A 12916-nucleotide genomic window follows, 5' to 3' on the forward strand; every position below is an offset into this window, starting at 1 on the left:
GCACTGTATTAAGGAGAGGATGACCGGGGCCATGTATTGCGAGATTTGGGGGAACAACCTCCTTCCCTCAGTTAGAGCATTGAAGATGGGTCGAGGCCAGGTCTTCCAACATGACAATGACCCGAAGCACACAGCCAGGATAACCAAGGAGTGGCTCTGTAAGAGGCATATCAAGGTTCTGGCGTGGCCTAGCCAGTCTCCAGACCTAAACCCAATAGAGAATCTTTGGAGGGAGCTCAAACTCCGTGTTTCTCAGCGACAGCCCAGAAACCTGACTGATCTAGAGAAGATCTGTGTGGAGGAGTGGGCCAAAATCCCTCCTGCAGTGTGTGCAAACCTGGTGGAAAAACTACAGGAAACATTTGACCTCTGTAATTGCAAACAAAGGCTACTGTACCAAATATTAACATTGATTTTCTCAGGTGTTCAAATACTTATTTGCAGCTGTATCATACAAATAAATAGTTAAAAAATCATACATTGTGATTCCTGGATTTTTTTTTTTTAGATTATGTCTCTCACAGTGGACATGCACCTACGATGACAATTTCAGACCCCTCCATGATTTCTAAGTGGGAGAACTTGCAAAATAGCAGGGTGTTCAAATACTTATTTTCCTCACTGTATGAAAAGTAATGGAAGAAGATGAAGTTAAAAGGTTAAAAAACAGATGACAGTTATGAGAGGAACATACTTCCATATATTCCCAGAGACACATTATAAGTCAGGCCTCCAGGTAGCAAGAAGCAGAAGGACAGAAGAAACGATGAGAAATGTAAATTGTTGTAAACAGTATGTAGAATACAGGTTAAAAAAAACACAACAGTCTCAATATATTAAGGTAATGTTCACCTGGCAGGCTCCATAATCCAGACATTTCTAATGTTTTTAGTTTCTTCTCCAGCTCTGCTACTCGATTTCCAAGAATCCTAATGGCAAAAGACACAAAAACAATGACAAGCACACGTTATGTCCAGAAAGTTATGTGACATTAGAGTCTAGAAAGAGTGTACAAAGAGAGAGAGTGTGAAGTATGAGATGGATTACTTGTTGATTTGGCGTTGGTGCTGAATCACCATGTTCTTCTCGTGGATCGTTTCCAGTAATGCCGTGGCCAGAGACTTGAGGTCTGAGATGGATTGAGGCGTCACCGGCAAAGTGCAACCGTTGTCCTCAGACAGTAACAACTCCTTTACTGCACACACACACACACACACACACACACACACACTTTGTTTAAGTACAGACACCATATATGCTGTCTTGCAAATAAGAGTTTAGAAAAATGCTTTTTCTTCACCGCTTGTGTGAATGTTTGCATGGTATTTTGTGACATTGTACATACACGATCCTTCTGACCTTGTTTAGCAGAGAGCACCCCAGTCAGTGCACTACTGTTGGCTTTCCCACAGATTTTAGAGTTTTTCCTACAGTCCAGGGCACTCTGAAAATCGGTGAAAAGCATTATTGAGCATGAGAGGTTTCCGTTTCTCTTCTTTTCAATAAATCCACAAAAATAGTGTCTGTTTAAATGGAATTGAGAAACTATAAAAATATTTCATATAGAAATGTAGGAATACAATATTAAACAAATGAAAATAACCACACAAATATAGCTACCTTGTACTTCATCAGATTTGTTTTGAGCAAGTTGACTTCTTCTTGAAGTTGACTGAACCGTTCATGCAAATACCTGAAAGATTATTAAACTTAATTAGTTCTATCGTCAGTCTGTTTACATTGAAATAAGCCTTCACAGTTAAGACAGTAAAAGTAAAATCCAAATATCATTATGTTGAAGTCCCCATAAATATATTGTCTGATGGAAATATACACTTTATATACTTTATTTGTTGAACAGACTCATTCAAAACACAGAGATTGATCCTGTAACTGCAGTCATTGCTGCAGATACTCTTATATTTCTAACAGCGAGGCAGCGTTAAATTTATATATTTTAAAAGGGGAACAAACCTGTTTTCCATGCAGAGTGCATCTATGTCTAAAATCCGCATGTCATCGTTGCCCACGATGTGGTTCATTTCCACATTGAGACGATGAGCCTTCTGCTGAAACACGTCACGCTCTGCTCGTACGTCCTGAAGCTCGTCTGTGAGCGACTTCACGCTGTGCTCCAGAACCTCGTTCTAGGGTAACAAAAAACACACTGTGCTTCAACAAGTACATCAACTGTGACTTCATCTACTAATACAGCAGTTTTTTCTTGCTTATAATTAGAATATCCAGATATTTTGCACACCTTAACTCCCTTATTATCATATCTTGTGATTTGTCACTGCTATAAACCTTAATATCTTTTTATTAATATAGTCATAAATATATAGTTGTGCCCCTGTTCCTCTGAGAGAGCCTCCTGTACTCCTAGAGTTGTTGAAAATTCTGCCTGAAATGAAACTGAAATAATGGAAAACATAATAAAAATAATTCACATTACGAAGTAATGTAAAAAAAACAACAACAACCTATCTGTTGTATTAAAAGCTGCAATAGAGGGAGGTTTGCTGACTCATAAAGCCCATTGAGCTGCTCAGCAAGAATAAAACACATCTCTCATGTCACCAATGCTAACTATACATTTAATAAGATTTGTTTGTGAGTAAGTTTGTGGTACTTGTACTTTACTTGAGTATTTTCATGCCACTTATACACTATACTTCTGCTCCACTACATTTCAGATGTAAATAATAAACACTTATTTCACAGCTTTAGTTACTTTAAAAATGAAAAACGTGTGAAGAGTTTATAGATTAAAACTACAAACAGTATATACGAGTAGAGTGGAAACGATTTATCGATTGACAGAAAACTACAAACCCGATTCCAAAAAAGTTTGGACACTGTACAAATTGTGAATAAAAACTGAATGCAATGATGTGGAAGTTTCAAATTTAAATATTTTATTCAGAATACAACATAGATGACATATCAAATGTTGAAACTGAGAAAATCTATCATTTTAAAAAGGGAAAAATAAGTTGACTCCAAATTTCATGGCATCAACACATCTCAAAAAAGTTGGGACAAGGCCATGTTTACCACTGTGTGGCATCCCCTCTTCTTTTTATAACATTATGTAAACGTCTGGGGACTGAGGAGACAAGTTGCTCAAGTTTAGGAATAGGAATTTTGTCCCATTCTTGTCTAATACAGGCTTCTAGTTGCTCAACTGTCTTAGGTCTACTTTGTCGCATCTTCCTCTTTATGATGCGCCATGGGTGAAAGATCTGGACTGCAGGCTGGCCATTTCAGTACCCGAATTCTTCTTCTACTCAGCCATGATGTTGTAATTGATGCAGTATGTAGTCTGGCATTGTCATGTTGGAAAATGCAAGGTCTTCCCTGAAAGAGACGACGTCTGGATGGGAGCATATGCTGTTCTAGAATTTGGATATACCTTTCAGCATTGATGGTGCCATTCCAGATGTGTAAGATGCCCATGCCACACGCACTCATGCAACCCCATACCATCAGAGATGCAGGCTTCTGAACTGAGCGCTGATAACAACTTGGGTTGCCCTCGTCCTCTTTAGTGTGGATGACATGGCGTTTTCCAAAACACACATCAAATTTTTATTCGTCTGACCACAGAACAGTTTTCCACTTTGCCACAGTCCATTTTAAATTAGCCTTGGCCCAGAGAAAACGCCTGCGCTTCTGGATCCTGTTTAGATATGGCTTCTTTTTTGACCTATAGAGTTTTAGCCGGAAACAGCACGGTGGATTGTGTTCACCGACAATGTTTTCTGGAAGTATTCCTTAGCCCATTATGTGATTTCCATTACAGTAGCATTCCTGTATGTGATGCAGTGCCGTCTAAGGGCCCGAAGATCAAGGGCATCCAGTATGGTTTTCCGGCCTTGACCCTTACGCACAGAGATTGTTCCAGATTCTCTGAATCTTTGGATGATATTATGCACTGTAGATGATGATAACTTCAAACTCTTTGCAATTTTCTCTGAGAAACTCCTTTCATTGCTCCACTATTTTTCGCCGCAGCATTGGGGGAATTGGTGATCCTCTGCCCATCTTGACTTCTGAGAGACACTGCCACTCTGAGAGGCTCTTTTTATACCCAATCATGTTGCCAATTGACCTAATGAGTTGCAAATTGGTCCTCCAGCTGTTCCTTATATGTAATTTTAACTTTTCCGGCCTCTTATTGCTACTTGTCCCAACTTTTTTGGAATGTGTAGCTCTCATGAAATCCAAAATGAGCCAATATTTGGCATGACATTTCAAAATGTCTTACTTTCAACATTTGATATGTTATCTATATTCTATTGTGAATAAAATATAAGTTTATGAGATTTGTAAATTATTCCATTCCTTTTTTACTCACAATTTGTACAGTGTCCCAACTTTTTTGGAATCGGGTTTGTATTTTAAAATTCATTTAGGTTACTTTTTGTTCACAAATGACAAACATGTCATGCTTCTCAAATGTAAGGATTGACTTTTTACTGCATTGAATAGTTTAAATACATTTTCCTCAATATACTTCTATACGTTTATCACTGAACATTTTCTGTCCAGGGCTTCCATATGTAATGGAGTATTTTTACAGTGGTATTAGTACTTTTACGTAAGTAAAGGATCTGAGGGTGTTAAATGTCACAACATTGTCAACTACAAGCCAATAACTAAAAAATCCCCCGAATAGCCTGAATGTTTTAAAAAGACAGAAACCCAAGCAGCAGGCAGAGAGACCCTGTCTTCACCTGTTCCCTAGCTCTTTCTAACTGTCTGACCAGATCCTCTCGTTCATGAGCAGGAAAGTGCCGAGCGCCAACCTCCTCGTCTCCCAGCCTCTGTTTGGTGATGGTCATTCGTAGAAGCTGTTGGGACAGAGATAGACTTAGAGATAGATTTTCCATTTTTTTCTGCAATTGTTACAACGTGTGATTCGGCTTTATTTTATCTCTTTCTTTTCTTTTTTGCATTCAATTGAACGCTACTCAACTAATTTAGATACATTGATTCATAACTGGCAAATACCAGACATGTTGGGGATACATTCTAGTATATTTATAATAATTAAATCATTACATTTTGTTGCAGCTTTAATTATAGTTCACAGTATGACATGGTACCTTGTTATCACCTTGGGCTTCCACCAGTCGTTGTTTCAGCTCCTTCACCTCCTCAGAAAGTTGACTGGTTCTTTCTCTGGAGTCTCTCAGTAGCTGGGCTAAATTCACCTGATAAGACACAAGGCTGAGGTCACGATATGGCACAAGCTTAATTCAGCTGGAGGATCAAAAATTGACATTTAAAGCTGTGCAAAACAAAGTTCTCCATCCACTGGTAGTGATTGATAAAGCTGTTGTATAATATATAAACAGTGTACGAAGTATAGTTGGTTCACCCACAGACAGCTGGACTCACCTGGGTTGAATGCTGTGATTCACATCCCATGGGAATATTTTAACATACAGCTTAAAGACACAGCTTTGTCCATAAACACACTTACTTCTAGCCATTTGTGGCCTATATATAAAGTTGCCAAATGCAATTTTAAGTAGCTTTTTCGATATATTTTTTAAACATCTGCGGGGTAAAAATCCACTTACTTGGTTCCTCTTCTCAGGAGGCAGAGAGGGATCTCCATCCTATGAGTTATAAACACAACGAAAACATTAAATGTAACATGGAAAATTTTTATTCTCCATTTTGCTGCCTGTTGTATCCTGATGCATCTTTAGGACTGTACTAGTTCAGCAGGCACGGAGATGGCTTACAATGAGTTCACTGTACTTCTTCTTGAGTCCTTGGTGTCGCTCACGGAGCTGGTTGGCCATCAGTTTGTACTGATCCCTCTCCTGCTGGCAGGTGTCCAGCTCTTTAGACAGAATCAGGAGAGCTTCTTTCTTACTCTCTAACTTCCGCTTACAAACTAGGAACTGCATGTAAGAAAAAATGTTTTATAAGAAAGAGAAACCAGTTAACGGCATTGTTATTATATTGAATGATGCTAGTAGGCAGTGTCATTGCCTTATTTTAACTGTTTATCAACGAAGACAAAACGAAGCCGCGTGTGGCCTGCAGCTAATGATTCTTCTCATTATCCATTTATCTGTCAATTATGTTTTTGACACAATTCTAACATGAACAAAATTTCCCAGAGCCTATGAGAGATGTTTCAGTTGCAATCATATAAAACTGAGAAAAGCAGCAGATCCTCACATATGAGAAGCTGAAACAAGTGAATGTGTGGCATTTGTGCTGGATAAATGAATTAAAGGATTAATCAATTATCAGGGCTGTTGTCAATACATTTTCTGTTGACTGACTAATCGGTTAAGGCACTTAATTGTTGAAGTGGTATTTTAGATTTATTCTGGTAGAAAAATGGCTTATAATTTTGACAACATCAAATTTTGTATCATTCTTCACAATATAAAAGAATAGAACGGAGCAGCCATGTAAATCATGAACAAAGCATACAATACACAGTGATATTTACTTTTACTACATTGCTACTGGATGTGTGTAAAATACAGACATGAAGGTGATCATAAACACATCATTTTAAGTGTAATGATTGTGAGAGATTATCATTAAAAAGTCCTGCAGTGTGGTGCATAGTATTTTATGTCATCAGTTTATGGCACCTGGATCTGCAGGTACAAGGGGGGAGAAAAAAAGAGAGAGAGAAACACCTACTTCCTCTTCTACATGCTGAGAGAAACCAAAGCTAATCCTGTTCACTCGGTTTAATCTAAACCACATCTGATTTAACTGAGTTCCAATAACTGCTCCAGACACACAGAATTTAGGCACCGATTTGCTGCTAATGTGATAGTTTGGTGGTGCACACCACCAGCTGAGTTAAGGTATTATTTTCACGCTCGTCTCCTCTCCGCGTCTTTTACAGTTTCACCTCGTTGACCAGCCCCTGCCAGTCACTCTCGCTCCTCCTGGACGGATCCATCTCTCTCCGCGCGGCAGGAGAAAAAGGTTAAAAATGATGCAAGATGAGTTTTTCAAATACGCATCCCCATGTTGGACCTGATCATCAGATGCACAGACATTCTGCATGGTCAAATCGGATTAGCTGATCGAGGAAACACGGTCTGCATCACTTCCGTCGGTCCCGACGTCAGAGAAGCGTCACGACGCCTTTTTCAACCCTCGGAAAACTGTGTATCTCTGAATGGTAAGCAGACCTGCATTGTGCAAAAATAAATTATAGAACACTTCATAAAAAGGTGTAATTTGCTTGTATGAATCATGTGCTAAGTACAACCGTATTTCTTAAAAACCAAAATAACAATTGGGCATATTGGAGAAAGAGAGATATAAATTATATTAAGTTTTTTTTTTTTTTTTAAATACTACTTTGATGCAGATGTGATACAGTTTGTAGTTCCCTTTATGAAACATAGGAAGTGATATAAATAGAAAAATTATATAGACCTACAGTTTCAAAACAATTTCGCATGGTGCAGGATGAATTTAAGAATTTAACATTTTACCAGTAAGGAAACTATTTAACATTTTACCAGTAAGGAAACTATTTACAAAATATAAATAATAATAGAGTGTAATTTATTTCCCCTTTCCTCTAAAATGGCCAATTGTAATTACACTTAACAAAATTATAAACGCAACACTTTTGTTTTTGCTCCCATTCATCATGAGCTGAACTCATAGATCTAAGACTTTCTCTGTGTACACAAAAGGCCTATTTCTCTCAAATATTGTTCACAAATTTGTCAAAATCTGTGTTAGTGAGCACTTCTCCTTTGCCGAGATAATCCACCTCACAGGTGTGGCATATCAAGATGCCAATCAGACAGCATGGGTATTGCACAGGTGTACCATAGGCTGGCCGGGGTCTTAACTGACTCTCCTACTCAAATCAGATGTTAAATAAATGAATGAAACTGCAATAATGAACACCTGAAAATCAATACAACTGGTTTAGTGATTTCACAGTAGCCATTTGGCCCTTGATCTTATTTTGTGACAGAGGTGATCGGGGTGAGAACAGAGGTGCCTCATGTTTGAAGGTTTCAAAGTTGCTAACATAAAAATCAAATCAGCAGCATGCTTATGCCTAATGTGACCATTTAAAATAGACTGTGCAAAAGCATATGCATGTTGGAGCATTAAGTGTTACACTGGGTGCCACTGTATAAATTTTACACTGAAATTCAGAAAAAGCTGTCGTCTTATAGTGTGCTCAAGAGGAAACACCAGGTTGCAACATTTAGCTATTTCCCTACATTCCTTTTTGACATGGAATACAATAACCTTGTTTGTGCATGAAATGTTTTCTAAGAATGTGCAGACTGTTCCAATAACTGCTACTCTTGATAGTACAGAAAGGACAGAAAATGTATGTAGGCTACTTGGCAGCCGTGTTTTGCACAGACGTGACGGAAGGCTTTTATACTGTGGCATTAATCATACACATAATGACAATAATAACAGATGATGATGACAGTCTCTTTGTCTGTCTGACTCTGTCTTAAAATTAATTAAGCCCCTTACAGAGGCCATGTGATTTTAAAGAAGACATGGCCTCTGGCGGACTGAATAACAACGTACATAAATACATATATTTTTGGCAAATTTTAACGGACCATTTAAACACACACCCATCCCTCTTAAATTCTCTCTTAAATCATATAAATAATATTTGTCATTTGTCCTCTGTTGTAGAAATGCTGGCTCAGAGGCCAGATGCTGACAGCACTATCAATTTTAAACATGCTGTCTGAGGCACTTTGTCTTTGCTTTATGGCCACATTTCTCAGTCTGTGCAGCTGCCAGGAATAGAGGACAGAGGGAAAAACAGATCAAAACAATACACGTGGTTAAATATTTTTAATGCATTTACAGAAACTCATTCTTAAGGTTGTCGATGTAGCGTTGTGTAAAATATGAGCTGTTAATCATTAGTTTAGGGTAGTAGAGTGGAAAACATACATATTGCTTGGTAGGACATAGAACAGCAATGTAATTTTTTTTTTCAAGAAATTTGAAATGCTAACAAAGAATGTATTGCTTATGCTAGATCTTGTTAACATGTTGTGATTTTCAGCTGTTTATAAGTCTATAAGTCTATAAAGACTATGAACTAATTTTCACATCATGCCGTTGTTTTTTTATGTGAAAAAGATGTATATTCCAAGCCAAACAGATTACAGACAGTAATTTAAATCTGTACAATACATGAGAAATATCAAAAGATCAGTAAAGAAAAGAGTACACGTTTGTGTTTTAGGACCATGTAAACGTCATTTCAAGTCATATAGCAGCACACAATTAACCTTGTGATTGTAATTCAGAGCAACATTCAGTGTTATATATTTTGCATAGGCATCAGGACTTAATAGTTTGTTTTGCCACTAATCAGGCACATAATATTTAGTTAATACATTCTGATTTTATTTGGTAAACAGAATTGGAAGAAAATCTCTGTTTCATGCACATTTTAATCATCAGCCACGACAGTTACTGGGATGAGACGACATCAACATTTCTGAAACCGACAGTCCAACAAGCACACCTACTTCACAAGCCATTTGGCCAGGTGTGAGGAAGTGAGAAAGGGTTAGAGTTCTCTTTTTCATTTGTCACACAATTACTTTTCCGTGTGTGTTTAACCAAGAGCAACACCATCTTCCTATACCTTCCAGGAGAGACTGTCTGAAAGTGTCATCGCTATTTTTATCTGACTATCGCATCTTGCTCAAGTGTTGCCCTTCCGAAGAGCTATAAACATTTTTAGTTCACTTTGAGATGGCACAAAAATCAGCACTTTGTTCATGTTGAGGTTTCTCACTTTTTCTTTCACTCATTTAGGCAACAGTGACTGCTAAATGACCGCCAAGTTTACAGGTGCACCGTTAGGAATCATATAAAACGGTCTTCACATTTTATATAACCCTTGATGGATAGGTTTCTTACTATGTGTGTGGTGTGGCCAGGTTGCAGTCTATGGTAGCTTTGGCCAGAATGGACACCCCTTGGCTCAGCCATTGTTTGCTTGACACAGTTATAATAAAAGCCAACACCTTTTAAGATAATATCTAGTATGCTATAAAATTATCTTCATGCTGTTTACAGCATTTTACAATCAAACCTCCATAACAGCTAGAAATGCATGTGAGTCGCAGAAACTTGCCAAAGATGTTTGTCTCAAACTGAGATAGAGATAAGATATATCTAGTTGCATAAGGAAGATATACAGCATTTAAGACTCCTTTGTAGCAAACAGGCAATATTGATAAGTGACCAACTCAAACTGTGGTTAGTCATTATTTTGGTAGGCCTTATAAGCTTAAATCTACAATAATATGCTCAAAAACCATCGATTTGCCCTTGAGGCTGGAGGAGAAGATGAAATTCCTCCGGTCAGTGGTCACGGCTATAAATGACCGGGGTGACTGCACATAAATGTCCTTGAACTTGTGAAATGTTTTGGTCTCCACATCCCAGAGGTAGATTTGTGTGAAAGAATAATCGCTGCCAAGAGCAAGGTAGTGCCTGTCTGTGAAGGTGAAAGGTTGGAGGATCATCGCTCCTCGAGAAGGCAGAGCCTGTACCTCAGTGAACTGCTTATTGGTCCATTTTAGGACTTTGGAGTCACCGATGTAGCAGGTCATGGCCAGATACAACTCCCCCGCCTCCCGGAATGCTTTGACTGCAACCACGTCGTCAACATTTGGGATTTCACCATGGAGTATAAACTTCAGGGTGCTCTTGTTCCACAGGTAGATGACGGGTGACTGAGAGCGACTGGCTAAGATGAGGTAGGACTTCCCTTCAACCTCAACAAACTCAGCATCTGTATCACGAAACCACTCATGGAGAAACTGGTAGGAGTAGAAACCAGTTTCATTGCGGTCTTGCTGGTCGGTCCACTTGTACAGGGTAGACAAACCTGACTTGGAGCTGTCCACGATCACAAAGTACCAATCACCATTTATTTTGAAGACCTCAATGTCATTAGGCTTTGAGATGTTGAAGACCTCAATAGTTTGAAATTTTGTGAACTTGTTCTGCTGATCGTCAAACTTGTAAATATGGGAGCCACCAAAGAGCTGGGTAACAATGATCAAGACATGGTTGTCGATCAGAACCGACTTGCATCCAACAACAGACTTCCCTGAGAGGATAAAAAAAGTTGTCAGTGGTAATACAACGCAGAAAATGACATTGAAGTTGACCATAGACACTAAAACAACTTAATTAAAATAAATAGAGCAACTAAATAATTAACATTAAAAGATAAGGCAGACAATTTTCCTAATTTTTGTTATTATCAACGTGTGTGTGTGTGTGTGTGTGGGGAGGAACATGGAAAAGGAAAATAAACTGTATCAAGCTTTGGCTATGCAGACAAAACTTGTTTGTTGGTTTTGTTTTTTTTCACGAGATTTTCTGACTCTAAGAAAAATATAAAATATCACCAGATTTATCCTTTAAAAAATACTTCAGGTGTGTGTTTTCAGACCTGTTATGTTGTCAAATTTTCTGAAATTCATTTCAATGTGATCCCACTCCATGACCACACAGCTGTTGGAGTTGGGGGCAGCCATCGCCACATAGATGTCCTCTTTGAAGGAGAAGATGTCCGCTGACATGGACTGAATGGGAATGGACTGATGACGCACAAAGTCTGTGAGAAGCAGACAAAAACAGACACTGCTAGTCTGCTGACAAAGTTTAAGAGTCGACATTTAGAACCGCACCTCTTGAATCACATTTTTCATGCTGTCAAAAGCATCTGGATGACACCGTATGGAGTCATGGCTGTCATATTTTGGGTTTAATATTCGAGTTTAATACAGCATACTTTCTAACATACTGAGTTTAATTTGTGCATATGTTAAGTCAGTGTTATGCAATGATTTGAAGTGTATTTATGTCAGTTTAAAATTGCCTTGTCTGTCCACATTTGCATTAATAATCGTCTACCCAGGACATTTTTAAAAAAGCACAGATATGAAACTAATGTGAATATTGTGTGAGCATGTTAGCATGCTGACGTTAACATATATATTTAGGTTTAGCTCAAAGCACCGGTGTGCGTAAATACAGCTTCACAGAGCCACTGTTGAGCTGTAGACTCCTCTTGTTTCTTAGTCTTGATGTTTGTGGGTGTGTGTGTGTGTGTGTATGTGTGTGTATACATAATGTGCGTGTACACATGATGCAAACATGTTAGCAGGCAGGGAATCTGTTTGTTTTTGAGTGCAGCATAGTGCATGGTAGTGTCCTGTTGAACAGTTTTATTGATTGCTTTCCTTCTTTCTTTCTGTCTTTCCTTTCTTTCTTTTTTAATGTGACATTTTTAGCTGCGCTTGTTAGCATTCATAATTTCTTTTGATAGTGTACTTATCATTTTACCTGTAGAGATGCACTCGCCCGGTGGAATAGGAAGGTCATTGAGCCGCTTGCCCTTCATGTCACTGGGGCCTGCGCAGAAGACATCTGATACTGTGGCATTTGTGTTTTTCAGCCACATCATCAGCCACTTGTTCTCACAATTGCACTGGAAAGAGTTGCCTCTCAGATCCCTAATGTATGACAGAGGGAAACATCAGTATCTGCAAAATCAGCTTGGACACATTTACTGAACAATAAAATATGTAATATGTTTTATATTGATAAGGTGGAGATGGCTTGGGACAGTGCTATAAGTCAGCCAAGGTGTGTGTGACAAAATTAAATTAAAATTCAAACCTTGATAGTGAAAAGGCTTAATTTGTTAAAGCTGCAGGACAAAAAACTTGCATCTTCAAAATGTTTACTTTGTAAGAATAAACAGTAACTGTTATAGCTTGATAATGGAGCAGTGCAGAATTTCTGAACTGAGAAATAGGTATTATTTAGCTGCAGTCTCTGCTAAAGCAGTTAAGTTTATGTTTATGCAGCTAAA

General features: G+C 38.3%; 2 protein-coding genes across 4 annotated transcripts in view; both read right to left on the minus strand.

Annotated features, from left to right (window-relative positions):
• The window catches only part of LOC123970296 (coiled-coil domain-containing protein 149-like), a 10472-nt gene extending 3357 nt beyond the window's left edge, over positions 1-7115 (minus strand). Inside the window, exons 1-10 of one of the 2 annotated variants that reach the window (XM_046048278.1) lie at positions 6902-7115; positions 5760-5921; positions 5592-5630; positions 5112-5219; positions 4740-4856; positions 1975-2147; positions 1621-1693; positions 1360-1444; positions 1048-1195; positions 853-929 (exon numbers count right to left, since the gene is read on the minus strand). In XM_046048278.1, coding sequence (XP_045904234.1) covers positions 853-929; positions 1048-1195; positions 1360-1444; positions 1621-1693; positions 1975-2147; positions 4740-4856; positions 5112-5219; positions 5592-5630; positions 5760-5921; positions 6902-6952 — 1033 coding nt within the window. In that variant the 5' untranslated portion in view covers positions 6953-7115. Of the gene's footprint in view, positions 1-852; positions 930-1047; positions 1196-1359; positions 1445-1620; positions 1694-1974; positions 2148-4739; positions 4857-5111; positions 5220-5591; positions 5631-5759; positions 5922-6684 lie in introns of both variants that reach the window. The other variant, XM_046048277.1, reaches the window with a different exon arrangement.
• Positions 7116-8838: 1723 nt separating this feature from the next.
• Positions 8839-12916, minus strand: part of LOC123970297 (leucine-rich repeat LGI family member 2-like) — a 7031-nt gene continuing 2953 nt past the window's right edge. For both annotated transcript variants that reach the window (XM_046048280.1, XM_046048279.1), the window contains 2 exons: positions 11489-11653; positions 8839-11140 (listed from right to left, as the gene is read on the minus strand). In XM_046048280.1, the coding sequence (XP_045904236.1) occupies positions 10305-11140; positions 11489-11653 (1001 nt within the window). In that variant the 3' untranslated portion in view covers positions 8839-10304. The remainder of the gene's footprint in view (positions 11141-11488; positions 11654-12916) is intronic.

Source organism: Micropterus dolomieu, linkage group LG04 (genome assembly GCF_021292245.1).
Source record: "Micropterus dolomieu isolate WLL.071019.BEF.003 ecotype Adirondacks linkage group LG04, ASM2129224v1, whole genome shotgun sequence".
Taxonomy (NCBI): Eukaryota; Metazoa; Chordata; class Actinopteri; order Centrarchiformes; family Centrarchidae; genus Micropterus; species Micropterus dolomieu.